At 43.7% G+C, this 21,388-nt stretch overlaps 1 protein-coding gene and 2 pseudogenes across 2 annotated transcripts in view; 1 reads left to right on the forward strand and 2 right to left on the reverse strand.

The window, feature by feature from the left end:
• The window catches only part of LOC138674246 (uncharacterized), a 205,363-nt gene that overhangs the window by 59,334 nt on the left and 124,641 nt on the right, over positions 1-21,388 (forward strand). For both annotated transcript variants that reach the window (XM_069762139.1, XM_069762141.1), the window contains exon 5: positions 18,763-18,841. In XM_069762139.1, the coding sequence (XP_069618240.1) occupies positions 18,763-18,841 (79 nt within the window). The remainder of the gene's footprint in view (positions 1-18,762; positions 18,842-21,388) is intronic.
• On the reverse strand, positions 4,653-12,559 carry LOC138657511 (polymerase delta-interacting protein 3-like; annotated as a pseudogene).
• LOC138657512 (polymerase delta-interacting protein 3 pseudogene) lies at positions 12,563-13,053 on the reverse strand (annotated as a pseudogene).

Consider the following 21,388-nt stretch of genomic DNA (forward strand, 5'->3'; position numbering starts at 1 on the left):
AAAAGTGTCCAAACTACTCCCCCTGTGATATACAGGGTTAAAGTTGGACCTCTGTTGGACTTCTTTGTGAATGCAATGGTCATTCAAAACAACAGGTTCTTTATCTGTAAGTTTATTTGTATCTACTGTTCGCTCCTGAATTGCAAAGTGACGTTTTAAAGTGAGTTTTCGAACAAATTCATTGAGATCCAAGAATATGTCAAACTCGCTTGCTTTTTGTGTGGGGCAATAATTTAGACCCTTTGATAAGATTTTTTGTTCTGTTGTGGTCAAATTGTGCGCTGACAGATTGAATATTTTTATCGTGTTATTTTTGTCTGAATATTCGTTTTCAAGAATGTTTTTGAAGCAATCTGAATGAATCATTTTGTTTTTGGTTTTTATAGATTTATTGATTCCGTACCTGTCAATGTTTTTTTTGGTGGTTCCTTTTCCCCTAGTGCCTCGGGGCCTCCTTTTCTTTTTGCTGACTGGGAGGGGGTCCATAAAAAATAATTTGTTATGGGATTGTTTGCCCGAGTATGTAGCGGTGTTGCTGAGAGAGAGCAACTCTCTAGTCTGGGTAAAAGCACCTCCGATAATGGAGGTAGGAGAGTGGGGCATATCTCTAAAAAAGATACATGTGAACTGCCAGGTGAAGGGGATGGAGTGGTTGCTTGTAACACTGTGGTGAATATGGATGATGATTCAGTAGTTTCATGTACTGTAAGATCACTGATGTTGAGAGATATATTGGAGGCTTCGTAAATGGAGGGGAGATTTGTGATAATATTTGAAGAACATATTTCAGGATTTTTGACCAGAATCGCAGTGGATGTTGAATTATTTGGTATGGGTGAGATATCTTTGTCTAGCAGAGAAAGTGGAGAAGGGTTAATCTCCACAATTATGTTGTCCTTGATAACCTTGGATGTTCTGATAGATGTATTTGGTGTGGAAAGATTCTGTCTAGTGTGAATTGTGTCTTCATTTTTTTTGGTGATATTATTAATTTCCACATGGCTTTTTTTCATATTTTTAACTAGATTTTTATTTTTTGGAATGGCTCCTGCTTCTGTTGCTGAAAAACGCATTTTTGATTTATTTGAGTCAGTGATTTCCCTTAGTGGTAGTTTTGAATTGTAAAAGGTACGCAACCCACTTAGAACTTCATGTTGTTTTTTGGATAATTCCCGATTAGCTGGAAAATGGGAATACGTTTTTTTATCTGAAATGGGTTTAGAGTTTGAAACCGTTTCTCCTTTTGATTTTGAGTTCTTTGAGTTTTTCAGCTCAAAAAAATCTCTTCTAATTTTTTTGGTTTTTATTTCAATGAGACTGTTCTCAAAGATTTGTAAGTTTCTATTAGTGTCTCTATTTAAGGCATTATATAGAGCACACCCATTATACTGTGTTAGTTCATTCAAATCTGCCTCACAAAGTTGGACAAATCTGTGAGCCAAACTTGTTCTTTTTTTTATCAAAAGTCTCATTAATTCATAGGAACAATTGTCCACAATATCATACCAATTGTCTGAAAAAGCTGTATCATCAGGAAAAGTGCTGTTAAAATGAATCCGCAGACCTGCTGGTATAATATTTTGCTGGACACAAATATCTAAGAAATCAGCATCCAACTGGTGTCTAATCTCATTTTTCATGTTTTTCTCAAAACTTGTAAAAAGCCTTGAGATATTTCTTTTAGTCTCATTGTCTATGTCCGTGTTAAGATGTATGTTTCCAACCTGTATAGGTTCAGATGGAATAATAGTAGATAGTACCTCTTTTCTTCTCATAGTACGATTAGTGAAATGTTCTATCTTCTTGTTTTACTTAAGTCTTGGATGACTGGGTCCAGGGTTTTGGTCAGGGCTCTTGTTGAAAGCTTTGGATATTGGTAGATCTCTTGAGATTTGAGACTCTGTGTTGCTGTCTTCTAGATCAGAACCTTGAGCAGTTTTAGGAGGCATTGCTTTATCCCTGAGAACACCCATTTTGAACTCTTTTGTCATGTGTATATATTGGTTTTCTTTTTTTTATTAACAATGTTGTCTAAAGTGCCACTTGTAGTTGCATTTGTAGTACTTTTTCTTTCGTTATTTTTCTGCTTATGTCCATAAAGCGGAGGTTACTGTATATATTTGGAAAGGCTGCTTAGTTTGGGAGTAAGTTTTAGCATGATGTAGAACAGGGGTGAGCAATTAATTTCCCCGCAGGGCCACGTGAGAGACTGTGACTGTTGTGGATGGCTGAAAAAAAATAGGCTGAAATTAATTCTGCTCAATATTAATATTACCATGTTAATTATAATTATTTTATATTAATATTAATTTTATCACTTAATATTAAGTATACTGACATAACCCCTATATACAGTACTGTATGAGCCCACTCATGACCCTCTATGTAAAGTTTGAGTCCCCACATAGCCACCTATATGCGGTATGAGCCCACACACAGCCACTTAGATACAGTGTGTGCCCCCACATAGCTCCCTGTATACAGCGTGAGCCCCTACATAGCCCATCTATATATAATGAGTCCCCACATGACCCTAGTATATAGTGTGATTACCCTCTATATACAGTATGAGCCCACACATAGCCTCCTATATGCAGTTTTAACCCCTTGCAAAGTCCCTTAGATACAGTATGAGCCAAGATGCACGACCAGCTCTACCCTCACCTACTGTATCCTCACCCATCCCTTGTAGATTGTGAGCCCTCGCGGGCAGGGTCCGCGCTCCTTCTGTACCAGTATTGTTTAAAATTACTGTACTTGTTTTTATTATGTACACCCCTCCTCACATGTAAAGCGCCATGGAATAAATGGTGCTATAATAATAAATAATAATAATGCAATCTAAACTCAGTCGCATACGCTGGTTGGTGGAAGAAGGAGCCGAACGGTCCATCCTACACCAATGTATGCAGATAGTGGTGACAGTGGGCGGCGGTGGGAGAGGGCATCGTCTGGCTCGTGGACCACTGTTTCAGCCCTTTGGCTATCTCGGTATGCAGGCTGGACTCTAACGGGCTGCAGTTTTCTCAACTCTGATCTAGAGTATAGTGTATTCTACTGTACCCAGGTAATGATTAGGCTATGTGCGCACGTTGCGTATTTGCTTGCAGAAATTTCTGCATCTCTTGGCAGAAAAAACGCAGCTAAAAATAAGCATGCATTTTTGTAAATCCATAGAGCTAAATAAAGATATATTATTAAAAAAAAAAGGATTGTGATGTAATTTCCTTGTTCAACCTCTTCAGCCAGATACTCTCATTAATATTAAGTAAAGACACACACAAACACACACACACACACACACCAGCCTATGTAGGAGCATTAACATAATTAACCTACATATGCTGCAACAAAAGAGCAACTGTTAGAAATCTGCGTGAAAAGCAATATCTGTTTATTTTATTTTTTTAATTGCGTGGGCTCCCACATAATTTTTATAACCAGCAAAGGGAAAGCTGAGGGCTGATGTTAATATTTTGGGAAGGAGCCAATAGCTAAAGGTTCCCTGGCTATTAAAATCCGCTCACAGCTGTTTGCTTAGCCTTTACTGGCTAGGTTACAGGGGAATCCCAGAAAAAAATTGACATGGGGTTCCCCTATAAAATTGAACCAGCAAAGGCTAGGCAGAAAGCTGCGGGCTGATATTAATAGCCTTGGAAGGGGCCATGGATATTGCTTCCCAGGCTAAAAGCATCAGTTCTCAGCCGCCCCAGATGTGGTGCATCTTATAGATGTGCCAATTCTGGCACTTAGCTTTGCTCTTCCCATTTGCCCTGTATCGGTGGCAAGTGGGGTTGATATTTGTGGGGTTTATGTCACCTTTGTATTGTCAGGTGACATCAAGCCCACAGGTTAGTAATGGACAGGTGTCTATAAGACACTTATCTATTACTAACCCCATAGTGATCTTGTATAAAACACAGACACCCAGAATAAAGTCCTTTATTTGAAATAATCACACAGACTCCTTTACTGAATCTAAATTTACCATACTTACTGAACGCCTAATCCCCGACGCCCTTGTCTCCTGCAAACAATTAAAAAATTATAAACCAACATATAATAGACGGACGTAGTCCATTTAATACAGAGTGTCCCACAGCGATCTCACGTGCAGAACAGTCACATCGGGAGATGTGACCGCTCGACCCGGCCACCGGTGATACACTGACAGGAAGTAATAGTTCCCACAGTGTATCACTAAGCTGCCATGAGAGTGCACCGGAGTTCACGCAGAACTCAGAAGAATCCAGAAATTAAAACAACAAAGATTATCTTTTAAGTAGAAACAGATTATTGAAGAAATTAAAACAAGATATTCAACATTTATTTAGCCTCCCTTGACAGAACAGTAGAAAAATAATCGTGCTGTATCAGAATACAAGAGAAAGTAGAAAACGGAAATTCTTGATGTAATAATGCAACTGCCCCACAACAAAGGTGAACTGTACTACAATGCTAGGAACAGGATTAATTGTCCAATGTCCGATGCCAGACTTCTTCAAACATCAACTACCTGCTGGTGATCAGCAGTGCTAAACAAAAACCAAGAAGACAAATGAAGGGGTTTTTTTTAAAGGAGGCTCTGGGCCTAGATGCGAATTGTGAATCTCTCTTATTACAGGCTCCAATTTGTGTTGGTGTTGGTGTCATCAGAGCTTAATCTTAAATGCATATGGTCGGATGACTTCTGATGACCTTGAGGATTTAAAGAGTGATTTTTAGATAGTATCAGGATCAACTTCAGCTGGAGGATTTTAAGCAACACATAGGACGAGGAGGAAGTTGTGTTTCTTATAGATTCAGCTTCCTTCTTTGATAGGGTGTCACTTAATCTTAGAAGTATGGGCTGGTTTGATGTTATCACACTACCATTCAAAGGAAGATTGTATTTTATTGGTTGTTCATCTAGGTATCTGTTGTTGTATTTTTGTAGGCATCAACTGCATCTTCCTTTCTTTCAAATACAACCTCTGCAACTCCGGAACTCAACAAGCAGGTGCACATCAAGGCACTGCATACACAGAAAAGCTCCACAATATCTTCCTCTGTGACTCTTGGATGCAAATTATTAATGGTCATTTTGTGACTTCTAAAGGGCTAAAGACAGACTCTTTTGGAGTGGAAATCAGCAATAAAAAATAAAAAGGGCTAGAAAGCCACAGCCAGCTCACCGATCAGCGCAGGTGCACGGAACCACGTCTTTGACCAGGACGAATGGTAGCGGTAGACAATATAGAAGAAAGGCATCCCAGCTCCATAAAATGAAAATTCTTTATTGTTCCATAATTAGTCCATTAAAATTATTCCATGCTGATACATCCTTGCATGTGAGTGAACACTTCAGTACAAGAAAAGATTAATGCGACGCGTTTCCATCTAGTATGATCTTAGTCATTGCATGGCTAAATGTGAGCCACAACACTTCTTTTCTAGTGCTAACGGGCCGATTGGATACGCCCTCACACATCACCTGACCATTCTCACATGTCCTGAGCCAAAATCTCCTTCCCGCACCTGTTCAGGTAACATCTATTGACATTAAAATAAGATGAAATAAACCCAGTGTGTTAGGAGTCGAGTTTCCTCTGCTGCACAGGGGGAATCTCGATCTGTGTCTGCTGCGGTCTCCCATTCGGTATCGGCCGCAGTGGGCTCTGCTCAGCGGAGACGTCGCTCCCAGCGTCTCGCTGGGGCTGATTCGGTGCATAGGGTCACTACTGCCTTTTCTGGCTTTCCTATGGTACCCTGCACTGATCTGCGGCGAGCAAGCCTCTCTGGGACTAAGTCCTTGTTTACTCACACTGAGCATGCCCAGGGCAGGGTCTCCCATTGGAGGTCGAGGGCCACATGTTCAGTCACATGCTCAGGTGCTGCAGTACATTCCATTGGTCCTTCTGGAAGGTCCTGAAAGGGCAAAACATGCTCAGGTACTGCAGCACTTTCCATTGGTCCTTCTGGAAGGTCCTGAAAGGGCAAAAACTTCAGTAGCAGCTTCCTGTGCTGCAACTATATAAACTGCGCATGACCGCACGGCCATGCGCTAGTATCGTCTTTTGCTATATGCTTTGCGCCTATGTGGTCATGTGTTTGTATGTGTTCAGGGACCCGGCTGAAATAAGCCCCTAGAATGCTGGCACCTCCGGCGAGGAGATTGTGTATAAATGTGTTCAGGGACCCGGCTGAAATAAGCCCCTAGAATGCTGGCTCCTCCGGCGAAGAGATTGAGTATGCATGCATGACCACTCACTGCTCACATCTGGGTAGTTGGCCTGTGCCTCTGTGAAAGTCTAACAGGGCACAGAGCTCACCTCTCGCGGTTACTCTGTGAAGCTAACAGAGTTAGTATATACCGCCATATAGAGCCGCCATTATTTAGCAGCTGGTACTTTCCTGCACGGTGGATCCCGGGTTGCGAACGCTCCAATTCCTTTTAATAAACAATATATTTGGTGCGTTCCGCCAACCCTAACAGTATACTAGCGCCAGGATCTGGCTAAGTAATGGCGGATGAACAGCGATTGCAGGGGTACATCCAGCTGCTGGAGGGCCGGTTGGCGTCTCTTGAGCGTGCAACCTCGGCGGTGGATGTTACCGCAATAGCTGTTCAGGCTGCTAGCGTGGCTGCAGCAGCTTTACCCACTGCCACCTCTGTTCCGACCCTATCTCACCTTCCTTTGCCTGAGAGATACTCTGGGGACAGTAAGTCCTGTAGGGGTTTCGTGAGCCAATGTGGTATACACCTCGAGCTTCTGGCTGCACGTTTCCCTACTGAGCGGGCAAAGGTGGGATTCATAATCTCTCTCCTGTCGGACAGAGCGTTGGAGTGGGCTATGCCGCTGTGGGAGCGCAACGATCATGTGGTGCGGAGTGATCCTAGGTTTCTGGACACTCTGAAACAGGTCTTTTTAGGACCTCAAGTCACCCATGATACAGCGCTCCAACTGCTGGCTTTGACACAGGGTTCAACCATGGTCAGTCATTTTGCTGTTCACTTCCGGACATTAGCGTCTGAGTTGGAATGGCCAGATAAAACCCTCATTCCCGTATTTTGGAGGGGGCTGGCTGACCATGTGAAGGACGCTTTGGCCACTAGGGAGATTCCCGCCACACTGGAGGAGCTCATAGCCGTATCTACTCGTATTGACCTCCGTTTTAACGAGCGGAGGTTGGAGCGAGCCCAGTGTAGGCAGAGGTTTCGGCTGGCTCCCACCTTCGCCAAACCTTTGGAATCTCCAGTCCAGGCATCCGAGTCACATGAGGCCTTAGAGGTGACACGAGCGGGATCCAAGTCTCAGTCTGCCCGTGCACATAAGGTCCGTCATGTTTGCCAGCAGTCAGGACACCTTGCCTCCAAGGGTCCTCAGCGGTCGGGGAAACGTCAGCGTCTAGTGGCAGTTGGAGGAGGTACACTAGACACGGCGACGTTTGCCTCAAAGTTGTCCTTCAAGGGGACAATTACCATAGGCCCATCCACTCTTATGGTCGAGCTATGCGTGGATTCTGGGGCAGAGGGTAACTTTATGTCTTCCGCTTTTGCCCAGCGTCACGCAATATCCTTGGTGATGCTCGCCCAGCCGGAAACCGTCCGAGTGGTAAATGGGTCAACACTACCTTCACAGATTACCCACCAAACCATTCCTTTCACGCTATCTGTGTCTCCATCACATCAGGAGATAATCTCCCTATTAGTCATTCCTGAGGGAATTGATGAGGTCCTGTTGGGGATACCATGGCTTCGCTACCATTCTCCTCATATTGAGTGGTCCTCTGGGAGAATTTTGGGTTGGAGTAAATCTTGCGAGGGTAGATGTCTGAGGGAGTGCGTTCAGGTTGCTACTACACAGGTACCCGCAGATCTTTCCTCTCTTCCCAAGCACTATTGGCCCTATGCAGACGTGTTCTCCAAAAGAGCTGCGGAGACCCTTCCGCCTCACCGCCCCTATGACTGTCCTATTGACCTCTTGCCTGGTGCTGAGCCTCCCCGGGGTCGAGTCTATCCGTTATCTCTCCCGGGGACGGAGGCAATGTCCCAGTACATCCAGGAGAATCTGGCAAGAGGATTCATTAGGAAGTCAGTGTCACCGGCAGGGGCAGGGTTCTTCTCCGTACAGAAGAAGACTGGAGACTTACGTCCATGCATAGACTACAGGGGTCTTAACGCCATCACCGTTGAGAACAAGTACCCACTACCCCTGATATCTGAGCTGTTGGATAGGCTACGGGGAGCGAGGGTATTTACAAAGTTAGATCTGCGGAGTGCTTACAACCTGATTCGCATCCGTGAGGGGGATGAATGGAAGACGGCTTTTAACACCAGGGATGGGCACTATGAATATCTGGTGATGCCCTTCGGGCTCTGTAATGCCCCAGTCGTTTTCCAAGACTTTGTGAACGACATCTTCCGGGATATGCTCACCACCTCGGTCGTAGTCTATCTGGATGATATTCTCATCTTCTCTCCAGATATTGACTCCCATCGGAGAGATGTTCGCAAAGTCTTCGACCTCTTACGGGCAAATTCCCTCTACACCAAGTTGGAGAAGTGTGTGTTTGAGCAGGAGTCCTTGCCTTTCCTTGGTTATATCATCTCTGCCCAGGGTTTGGCTATGGATCCTGCCAAGCTACAGGCTGTAATAGACTGGCAAGAACCCCATTCTCTTAAAGCGGTGCAGCGCTTTATGGGGTTCATTAATTACTATCGCCAGTTCATTCCACACTTCTCAACTTTGGTAGCTCCCTTGGTTGCCCTCACCAAGAAGGGAGCAAATCCCAAGTTATGGTCAGAGGAGGTCTCCAAAGCCTTTCTCTCGATCAAGTCACACTTCGCTAGCCCTCTCATCCTACATCGTCCCGATGTTGATAAGCCATTTATCTTGGAGGTGGATGCCTCATCCGTTGGTGCTGGAGCAGTCCTTTTCCAAAAGGATGCTCAAGGTCGGAAGCATCCTTGCTTCTTCTTCTCCAAGACCTTCACACCAGCGGAGAGGAATTATTCCATCGGGGACAGGGAGTTGCTGGCCATGAAGTTGGCTTTTTCGGAGTGGAGACATCTCTTGGAGGGAGCTCGCTTTCCCTTCCAAGTCTTCACTGACCACAAGAACTTGGTGTATCTGCAAACGGCCCAGCGGCTGAATTCTCGCCAGGCTAGATGGTCCCTGTTCTTCTCCCGGTTCCATTTTACTCTCCATTTCCTCTCCGGGGAGAAGAACGTTCGTGCTGACGCTCTCTCCCGCTTCGTGGTGTCATCGGAGGAGGAGGAGCCTCGACTTATTGTCCCTTCTGAGAGCCTGAGAACTGTAGCTCCGGTTTCGCTAGAGTCTGTGCCCCCGGGCAAGACTTTCATACCAGCTAACTTGCGACCGGAGGTTCTCTCTTGGGCTCACTCCTCCAGAGTGGGTGGGCATTTTGGGACCAAGAGGACATCTGAGCTTCTGGCGAGAACATACTGGTGGCCGCATATGGCCCGAGATGTCAAGGACTATATTCAGGCATGCGTTTCTTGCACCCAGAATCGGTCTCCTCGGCAACGGCCTGCTGGGTTGCTTTACCCTCTACCGGTGGCAGACAGGCCCTGGGAGATGGTCGGGATGGACTTTGTGGTGGGTCTACCCAAGTCGCGTGGCTGCTCCATTATTTGGGTTGTCACCGACCACTTCTCCAAGATGGTGCATTTGGTGCCGCTTCCTCGGTTACCCTCAGCACGGGTCTTGGCGGTGTTGTTCATTAAACACGTTTTTCGTTTGCATGGTATGCCTGATAAGATTGTCAGCGATCGGGGTCCCCAGTTCGCATCTCGGTTTTGGAGAGAGCTCTGCCGTTTACTCAGCATAGAGTTAAACCTCTCCTCTGCATACCATCCCGAGACGAATGGGTTGGTGGAGAGAACCAACCAGACTCTGGTGACATATTTGCAACATTTCGTCTCTGCTAGGCAGGATGACTGGGCATCTTTGCTACCTTGGGCGGAATTTGCCCTGAACAACGCCGTAGCCGATTCCACTGGTCAAACTCCTTTTCTCCTTAATTACGGCCAGCATCCGCGTGTCCCTGTGCCCATGCCCGTGTCATCCACCGATTCTAGGGTGGCAGACTGGGCGCTGGAGGCACGTGACATCTGGGACCGCACACAGGATGCCATCCGGGCCTCCAAGGAGAGAATGAGGGTTTCGGCTGATACACACCGGCGCCCCGCTCCGGTCTTTGCTCCTGGCAACTTAGTGTGGCTCTCCGCCCGTAACATCAGGCTGCGAGTTGAGTCCACTAAGTTTGCTCCTCGCTACATTGGCCCGTTTAAGGTTCTGGAACAGGTCAACCCTGTGGTCTACCGTTTGGCTATTCCTCCACGCCTTGGTATCACCGATACTTTCCACGTTTCCCTCTTAAAGCCCGTTCATTTGTCCCGGTTTTCCGAGTCATCTGCTGGGACATCGGGTTCATCCACGGATGAGTTTGAGGTGAATGCTATTGTGGGGTGCAAGGTGGTACGTGGCAAGAAATTTTATCTGGTGGACTGGAAGGGTCACGGCCCAGAGGATAGAACCTGGGAGCCTGTGGAGCACATTCGGGCTCCGCTGCTTATCGCAGCTTTTGAGCGTAGTGAGGCTCAAGGAGGGGGGGCCCTAGGAGGGGGGGTAATGTTAGGAGTCGAGTTTCCTCTGCTGTACAGGGGGAATCTCGATCCGTGTCTGCTGCGGTCTCCCATTCGGTATCGGCCGCAGTGGGCTCTGCTCAGCGGAGACGTCGCTCCCAGCGTCTCGCTGGGGCTGATTCGGTGCATAGGGTCACTACGGCCTTTTCTGGATTTCCTATGGTACCCTGCACTGATCTGCGGCGAGCGAACCTCTCTGGGACTAAGTCCTTGTTTACCCACACTGAGCATGCCCAGGGCAGGGTCTCCCATTGGAGGTCGAGGGCCACATGTTCAGTCACATGCTCAGGTGCTGCAGTACATTCCATTGGTCCTTCTGGAAGGTCCTGAAAGGGCAAAACATGCTCAGGTACTGCAGCACTTTCCATTGGTCCTTCTGGAAGGTCCTGAAAGGGCAAAAGCTTCAGTAGCAGCTTCCTGTGCTGCAACTATATAAACTGCGCATGACCGCACGGCCATGCGCTAGTATCGTCTTTTGCTATATGCTTTGCGCCTATGTGGTCATGTGTTTGTATGTGTTCAGGGACCCGGCTGAAATAAGCCCCTAGAATGCTGGCACCTCCGGCGAGGAGATTGTGTATAAATGTGTTCAGGGACCCGGCTGAAATAAGCCCCTAGAATGCTGGCTCCTCCGGCGAGGAGATTGAGTATGCATGCATGACCACTCACTGCTCACATCTGGGTAGTTGGCCTGTGCCTCTGTGAAAGTCTAACAGGGCACAGAGCTCACCTCTCGCGGTTACTCTGTGAAGCTAACAGAGTTAGTATATACCGCCATATAGAGCCGCCATTATTTAGCAGCAGGTACTTTCCTGCACGGTGGATCCCGGGTTGCGAACGCTCCAATTCCTTTTAATAAACAATATATTTGGTGCGTTCCGCCAACCCTAACACAGTGAATAGCTAAAAAACAAATTGTGAGAGAATGAAACATATTTTCAGAAAATTTCATACCAATTTAACAGTAATGATACATTATCTCATTCTTTCTACTGAGGCCATATGGTTGTCTGGTTTGTAAATTATAGATCCAAAAAGCTTCTCTCGTGAGAAGCCGTCTTTTTATATCTCCTCCCCGTTGGGACATTTTTACACGTTCTATACCCTGGATTGTCATCATTGATATGTCTCCTGTATGAAACATGGAAAAATGTTTTGCAACTGCTGAAATATTGCGGTTAACCCCATTACCGCTGGCTAGATCTCTTAAATGTTCTGAGATTCTTACTTTCAACTTCCTTGTTGTACATCCTATATAGGAGACATTGCACATTGTGCAATCAATTTTATGTACCACATTATTAGTGTGACAATTGATGAATTCCTTAATGTGATGTGATTTAGTCCCATCTCTATTCTGAAAAGTATTTTTCATTGCTGCATTGCGGCAAGTGCTACATGCGGTAACTCCACATTTAAAGAATCCTCTACATTCTAACCAGGTTTTTGATACAGTGGAGTGGGCCCTACTGATGAACTGGCCTCCTTTGTGACAAGTGTCTGTGACACGTTGGTTAGAGCCTTTGTGTGCAATAAAGGTGGCAAAGTCTCGTGCTGAGTAGACATGGGAGCTGTGTATGCATCATTCTGTACCACTTTAGTAAGAGGTAAAGTTTGCCCAAGAGAAAATACATTTCCAGACATTTCCGGCCTTATTTGCAGTGTTGGCAGCTGTGATCTTCATCTTGTTGGTGGGAATTATTATTATTATTTATTGTTATAGCGCCATTTATTCCATGGCGCTTTACATGTGAGGAGGGGTATACATAATAAAAACAAGTACAATAATCTTAAACAATACAGGTCACAACTGGTACAGGAGGAGAGAGGACCCTGCCCACGAAGGCTCACAATCTACAAGGGGATATGGGAAAGTTCCAAGTCGTCATGAATTTCATCATCGTCCATATCTTATAAAGAAGAAATCTGTTGTTTCCCAGGTTCGTAGTTAATTACGTTTATTGGCATTCCTTTAACAGTGTTCTTTACACCTGAACAAATAGTTTTCAGCTGTGAAATTTGGATGGTCTTGGTAATATATATGGGTGAAGATGAACAATCTTGTGCCACGGGTGAGTTGATAGTTATGGCCGGTGCACTCCTCTTTAAGCATCTCACGAGAATCTTGCACTTTACCCTTTACACGGACACGTGCTTCTTTGGCAACCAATTTCTCACGGGCATCTTTTCTGCCAAGATTCAGATGCGAATCTGTTACACCTATCTTCTGACGGGCATCAAACGCATTCTGGCAATTGGTGGAGGGTAAGCGACTAATCATTGTAGGCTGGATCCTGGATCTCATACCTCCCATAGCCCCCTGTTATTAATCCTGTACGATCCCACTCCTGCCGTCACATGCTCCTTTTCCTGATCACTTCATCCAACAATTCGTCTGCCATATTTCTGCTAAAAGCCTGCACCTTCCCTGCAGCGACTGTGTAGGAAACCACATTATTGTTTATAAGGGTGTTTATGATGCCAGTAAAAAAAAAAAGTTTCCACAGTATGTTGATGTGTACCCCCCAGGGGGAAATGATGTTTGTCAGCCCATACACTTAGTGTATGGGCATTACAAGTATAGGAGACCTGCTCCTTTGTAATGGTAAAAAAAAATTATGAGGCCCTCCTCCACATTTCTTCCAAGGTGGATTGGGGTGCGTGCAAATTTGGGGTAGGCCTTGTATTCACTGCAAAGCCAAACAGTATGGGAGACCCATTTCATAATAATGGAAACTGTATGGGTTGGTCAGCTGCTTCAACAATGCAATTCTCAAATTTTGGGTCTTCATCCTCAACACTGAGATTCTGCATTGCAGGTTCTTCAGCTTCAACATTAAAATTCTCCACTGCAGGTTCTTCATCCTCAACGCTGCAATTCTCCAATGCAGTTTCATCAGCCTCAACACTGCAATTCTCCAAGGCTAGCTTTTCAGCCTAAACACTGCAATTCTCCACTGCAGTTTCTTCATCCAAAAACACTGCAAGTCTCTGATGCACTTTCTTCAGGCTTAACACTGCAATTCACTGCATAGTCAAATAGTATGGTAGTACCAACTTCCTAATAATGGGAAGTTTGGTTTCATGTGGCCATCCACTACGTCGGTTCAAAGGATTTTTGGGGTGCGTGTAACTTTGGGGCGGGACAGGCCTTGCATTCGATGCATAGGAAAACAGTATGGCGGTACCAAATGAAAAATAATGGGAACTTTGGTTTCATGTACCCATCCAGGACATCAATTCAAAGGGTTATTGGGGTATGTCTAACTTTGTGGCAAGGCGGGCTTTGCATTGAATGCATAGGCAAACTGTATGAGAGTACCAAATTTCTAATAATGGGAACTTTGGTTTCAGGTGGCCATCCACTACGTTGGTTCAAAGGGTTATTGGGGTGCGTGTAACTTTGGGGCAGGGCAGGCCTTGCATTCAATGCATAGGCAAACACTATGGGAGACCCACTTTCTTATAATGAGAACATTTTTTCATAAGGCCCTCCTGTATGTCTCGTCAAAGGGTTATTGGAGTGCGTCCTAACATTTGGCAGCCCAGCCACCACTGCATAGGCAGTAACAGTATAAGAGACCCACTGTTTAATAATGGGAAAAACAAAGCATAGCTGGCTGATGGCCCTTTAAGAATATTAATACTGCCTGATGCCCCTATAAAAATAGGCTTTGTGACTTTAAGAGTCCCTCCTTCATAAATGAAACAAGATGGTTCTGCTTATGTGTCACACACCACAATGACATTTCCTAATGCATTTGTATTTGTTGAAAGCGATGTTAAAGTTGAAAAACACATCAAAAACACTACGTGTGAACATAGCCCAAGTGATGGAGGAGCATTTTTTTGGTCGGGGTTATTTATTTTGCCTTGCATACAAATCAGTACCCTGGAAAGGATGTTCCTTAACATATTTCCCAGGATAATCCATTTTGGTTTTGTTTTTGTATGTTTAGTGTGCGCCTGTAAAAGTGGCACAACACTCTGACAACATTGTTTACAGCTGTGACCTAGAAGTCAGAAATGCTTCCAGGGGCGATTCCCATGATGTTCCCGTGTCATTTGAGCACTGCTCCCATAGATCTCTGACGTTTTGATACCCTAAAAAGACCTCCGGGGGGATCGTGGTAAAAAAAAAGCTCGGGTTTCTCATAGACTTACATTGGGCTCGTTGCTCGGGTCGAGTACCTGAGCATTCCAATTTGCTCGACCCGAGCAACGAGCACCCGAGCATTTTAGTGCTGGCCCTTCACTACTCACCTTCATTCAAGTTTATACAGCTTGGAATTGGAAAATCTGCATAAAAAATGATATGGTAAATACTTACTTGCTTAATAATTGTGATCACAGTATACAAAGAAGACAAATACAATCATAAATTTGATGCAATATATGTCAATAAATTAGGCAAGCTTTATTGAAGATATTGGATATAATGCCACCACGTGTAAAAACATGTGTCTTGCATATGGTTAGTATATGCTATAATGGGTTTAAAATGTATTTTGTTGATTCATTGTCCTGGGTATTAGAAATTATTTTTTATTAAGACTGCGAATGGAATGATTAAGTTCATTGCATAAATTTTTCATAGAAAACCCTTATGATAGCATCAGAATAGAATATTGTTTATACATAAAATGGATATCTTTGTTGGCACTACTCAAGCTTGTTTCCAATCATGTTAATGCTGGGGCTTTTAGGATTAAAAATCTGTTTTATTATTCAATCCACTGCATACAAACATTTATTTACAGGGAAGGATGGCAGGGTGTATAGTAGGTTTTTGGTATCTCTTATGATGCTATCTCTAGTGTCTAGAGCTAGAGAAAGTATAGGAGACACAAAATGGCCATTGTCCATTATACACCCTGATACCCTATCCTACTAATATAAGTTTGGATATAATAGATTAAAAGACTAATCTTTTTTCGTACCATTTTGTGAGTGGTTCTTTATTTCTTTCTTAATTTTGAGTGCTGATGGTGTACTCCTGTGTACCTGCCTGTTTCATCACCTGCATATCAGGAGTTTCTCAGTGATGCACCTTTTTAATGGCTTGATAAAAGGCCCTGTGTGGCCAAAACGTTGCATGTTTTTCTGCTTGATTTTTCTCTTGTGTGCACAATGGCGTCAATAAAGTTTTTGTTAAGGTCAATTTTCGGTGCCTTGGATTTTTGGAATTGAGTGCAGTTTTACAACTTTGTGGAATGTTGTACCAAGTTAGCACAAACTGTGGAGTGGTTCACCGAATATGTCTCAATAAATCTTTCAGAGTTCTCCTCACTCTCATTGTTTCTCCCATGCAGAGCTGCTGAAATTTTTTTTTTATATATATTCATATTTCTAATTTACATTAGAGGGCAGTGAAATAATAGTCCAAACAATGTTTAGCCCATACTTGGCACCTCTCCCAAAACATCTGAGAAGCTAATAAAAAAGGGAAGAATTGGAAGATATTCATCATATTCATAGAAATATCCAGGAAAGCCACACTTCCAAATGGTTTCTGGTGCATGATGTCAGGATGCTGCAACATCAGACTGAGCCCTAGTGTCCAAACATACATTCAGAGGGCAGGTAATGGGGCACAGAATGGACATGGAGCGACCTAGAAAAGGTGTGGTCATGGCAAAGTTTTCATGGCCATCATTTAAAGGGCCATATCAGCCAGTAACTCTAGCTCCCGAACCAAACTGAATTTACAGTGAATCTGTCAACAGGTTTTTACCACCTAATCTGAGAGCAAAATTGTGTAGAGACAAAGCCCCTGTGTGGAGACACAAGGGTCAGTGGGTACTTCTGTCCGCTGACCTGGCTGTCTTTGGAAACACCAAATGAACCAGGCCTCATCCCACTAAGTGACCCTACTTATTTTCTGTGGGCAGAATACTACTCAGACAACACAGGGTTAGGGTAACACAGTGTAGCAATACTTTATTGGACCACCAACAGTCAATAACATATAGTACAGTCACAGCAAGTACATAAGATTGTGCAAATGACAGAGTATCACCCTTCAGCTAGCTCGCCAGGAATAACAACTTCTGCTATTTCGGAGCTTGCAGGACCAGCTACCCCAACCAGTAGAACCCTGCTTTTGGCAGGCAACCACAAAGAGGAGGTTTGTGACAAGCTTAGGAAACTAACAGAGTTCATTGAGGTATGTGGCCAGGTGACCTGAATGTCCCAACCTGGGTTCTCCAAACATCTCCATGGGTTCAGTGATGGGCAGTGGATCAAATCTGTATTTCTCTGGTTGGAGCCATGGTACCTTGGCCATTGACATCTAAAGTCTCTCTGTAGAAGGATAGAGGGCCCTTTTTATACCCACAGCTGTCCTTCAGACCATTATACACTGGTTTGGGGGGAGGTGGAAGGAGGTCATTTCTCATTTTTTGAGTGTTCAATTAACCTTCATATTTTGTTCTTCAATGTTTTCAGAACAACAAGCTGCATGAACTGATACAATTGGTAGTCAGCAGTTATTCACCAAATTAACAAAGATTGATTGTTCAATTAACCTGCTCCTTTGTTCCTCAAGGATAGCAGCGCAAGAAGCTGCAAGGACTGGTACAATAGGTAGTCAGCAACAGATCAACAAACATCAATTCAACCTACACAAGTCAATATTCAGTCTCATATGAACAATAGCTTATGTTTCTGGGCCTACTGAATAATACATCTGGCATAATTAAGAATAAACGCAGTGTCGTCACATCCTAATTCCAGTGATGTGCCACTTATTGGGCTATGTGCTTTAGTTATGCACAGTGCACACAGAAAGCTGCCAACCAGTGGTGTGGGTGGGGTTATACAGAGCTCAGAATTTAAAGAACTGGCAAATTGGCAGAAGGTCAAACACGGATTTTAAAAAAGCCACAGCAAGAAGTCCAAAAAGTGACACATTGCTGAATCCAGGTTCTCTGTCCCTAACTCATGCTGCTTTCTGATAAACTCCGGTCACCTCATGCTGATGACTCCTGTCTTTGTTTTGGGGGGTCCTTCTTTTACTAACCACTAAAGGCTACGCAGACAACTATGAGATGATATTAATAGCCTTGGAATCTCCATGGATATTGGCCCCATCCAAGAAAAATAACACCTGCCCCCAACTGTCAGCTTTCTCCCAGCTGGGTAAGAAATTTCAGGGATCCCCTCATTTTTGACAACCAGCCAAGCTAAAGCAGACAACTGGGAGCTGGTATTCTCAGGTTGGTGAAGGGGCCATGGATATTGGGCCTCCCTAACCTAAAAATAGCAGCATTCAGCCACACCAAAAAAGATGTATCTATTAGATGCACCAATTCTGGCGCTTTGCCCGGCTCTTCCCACTTGCCTGGTGTGGTGGCAAATAGAATAATATTTGTGGGGTTGATATCAGCTTTGTAATGTCAGCTGATATCAAGTCCATAGGTTACTAATGGAGTGTCATCTATAAAACACCCCAATTACTAACCCCATAGTCAAATTCTTTTATTTGAAATAAACACTTCTCACTCTCTTTTAAATAATTAAAGAATACAGTGTGTGGACCTCTCTCTTCTTGATAATCAGACAATATAAATAGAGGGGTCCCCACACCATTTTTTTCTTTTTATTTATTGATTGCACAAGCGCCGGCTTGTGAATACTCTCATCAGCGTACGCCTGCTCTCGCTGCTATTAGCGAGACCAGACGAACTATGATGAGAGTAGTACTCTCATCAGCCGACACCTGTGACCGGCGGTAACCTTTTTACTGCTGGTCAGAGCTGATGGCTCAAACGCTTTCATCTCTGTGACAGTGTGGGAATCGCAGCGCTGACAGGCGATAACAAACTTACCGCCTACCAAAGCCAGTGTTCCTGGCGCTGTCACACAAATGACAGCTTTGGAAACACCGGGTTCGAGTTCAAGTACCATTCTGGCACCCGAGCCAAACTTTTTTCAAATGTTCGACTTAATCCGACGGACTCGAACATCCATGGGTCTGCCCATCACTAGTTGTAATGTCTTTTTATTTTGAATCTCAAGAATGATAAAACACACTGAAAATCTTTTTAAATTGATTATATCATAAGAAAAATTAAATTTATTGTAATTGGTTCAAATAATTTCTTCCACAGTAACGCCTAATGATGTAACATGGGAACTAATCCCACACACCGGCCACATACCATCCCCTCGAGAAGGCCATGACATTTTGTAAGTAATAGATTCAACTCGTGGAACAGTTTGTGTTTTTCTTTATTTCATAGTCTTTAATTAAAAGGAACCTGACATCACCAGGATAGCTACTTACTTGAGGATATAGAGTTAAACTGCAGGTAAATAGCATTAAACCCCTTACTGTATATAGCCTGCTGGCTTGAATTGTAGCTACATATTGAAAATTAATGTAACCTCCATGGAATAGCTCTTTCCGAGTCACCAGGGTGGTGTAGGGAATTGATGTTGTCACCTTTCAGTATACAGGGTGCACAGCTCACTCTGCGTATACACGATGGAAGCAGGCTGTCGCTGGGCAAAATCTCTGGGCATAATTACAGCCACAGGGCCAGCATACTAAACCGTGATGTAATCACTCAACTGCACCGCCCTGGTGACCCATTACACGAAGGTATTATGATATAGTACAGTACTAATATACTTATAAATTGAAGTATACAAACTAAACTGCTTGATTATATATTTCACATTTCCGCAGTTTAAATCTTATTGTATTTAGTATTATTTTTTTCAAGTAACCCCATATGTATAGTTACATAGTTATTTCTTACATTTAAATCAACCATTATTCACACCTCATATTATATATTTCATTTGCAATCAATTTTCAACAGAAGGGAACGGGAAAGAGAAAGGAGAGAAAAAATATTTTTTAATTCATTTTTGTGCATCATTTCATATGCATTAATACATCTCCTTCAGTACCATCCATATGCACTAATAAACACACGTCCAGCACTCGTAACATAACCTATAAAGCCATTTATATTGATTCCTTTGGCAAGATTCACATTCAGAAAACCAATTTACACAAAATCCAGTACTAAGTGTGTGCAACAAAGATTAAATATATACCCTACAGAGATTCCAACACCTTATAAGTAATTAAGATATATAACTTGAAAAATTGTTTAAAAACATATCATTATATACATTATATACACAGTGGGGAAATAGGTATTTGATACACTGCCAATTTAGCAAATTTTCCCACCTGCAAAGAATAGAGAGGTCAGTAATTTTTATCACAGGTACTCTTCAACTCTGAGAGACAGAATCTAAAAACCCCAGAACATCAAATTGCATGATTTTTAAATAATTAAATAGCATTTTATTGCATGAAATAAGTATTTGATCACTTACCAACCAGCAAGAATTCTTGCTCTCATAAACCTGTTCATTTTTTTAGAGAGGCCCTCCTACTCTGCACTCATTACCAGTATTAATTGCACCTGTTTGAACTTCTTATTACCCCGTATAAAAGACACCTGTCCACACACTCATTCATTCACACTACAACCTCTTCACCATGACCAAGACCAAATAGTTGTCTAAGGACACCAGGGACAAAATTGTAGACCTGCACAAGACTGGGATGGGCTACAGGACAATAGGCAAGCAGCTTGGTGAGACAGCACAGTTATTAGAAAATGGAAGATACACATCTTCTTAGGTCTGGGGCTCCATGCAAGACTTGCCTCGTGAGGTAAGAATGATTCTGAGAAAGGTCAGGAACCAGCCCAAAACCACATGGGAGGACCTGGTCAATGACCTGAAGAGAGCTGGACCACAATCTCAAACATTACCGTTAGAACACACTACGCCGTCATGGATTAAAATCCTGCAGGGCACGCCCATGTCCCCGAGCTCATGCCAGCACATGTCCAGGCCCATTTGAAGTTCGCCAATGACCATCTGGATGATCCAGAGGAGGCACGGGAAAAGGTCATGTGGTCAGATGAGACCAAAATAGAACTTTTTGGTATCATTCCATTCTCCATGTTTGAAGAAAGAAGGATGAGTAAAACCCCAAGAACATCGTCCCAACCGTGAACCACGGCAGGGGAAACGTCATACTTTGGAGGTGCTTTTCTGCAAATGGGACGGGATGACTGCACCATATTGAAGAGAAGATTAGTGGGGTCATGTATAGCAAGATTTTGGCCAACAAACTCCTTCCCTGAGTAAAAGCATTGAAGATGGGTTGTGGCTGGGTCTTCCAGCATGACAATGACTTGAAACACAGAGCCAGGGCAACTAAGGAATGGTTCCATAAGAAGCATTTCAAGGTCCTGAAGTGGCCTGGCCATTTTTGAGACCTGAACCCAATAGAAAATGTTTGAAGGATGCTGAAACTGAAAATATTGCTCAGCAACAGCTCAGAAACCTGAAAGATCTGGAGAAGATCTGTATAGGGGAGTGGGCCGGAAACCCTGCTGCAGTGTGTGCAAACTTGATCAAGAACTACAGTAAACGTCTGACCTCAGTAATTACAAACAAAAGTTTCTGTACCAAATATTAAGTCATGTTTTTATATTGTATCAAGTATTTATTTCATGCAATAAAATGCAAATTACTTGTGTAAAAATCATACAATGTGATTTTCTGTTTTTTCTTTTTAGATTCTGTCTCTCACAGTTGATGTAGCCTACAGTTACAGACCTCTCCATTCTTTGTACGTGGGAATACATTTCCTGTAGTTCTTAACCAAGTTTTTACACACTGCAGCAGGAACTTTGGCCC

Source organism: Ranitomeya imitator, chromosome 1 (assembly GCF_032444005.1).
Source record: "Ranitomeya imitator isolate aRanImi1 chromosome 1, aRanImi1.pri, whole genome shotgun sequence".
Classification (NCBI taxonomy): Eukaryota; Metazoa; Chordata; class Amphibia; order Anura; family Dendrobatidae; genus Ranitomeya; species Ranitomeya imitator.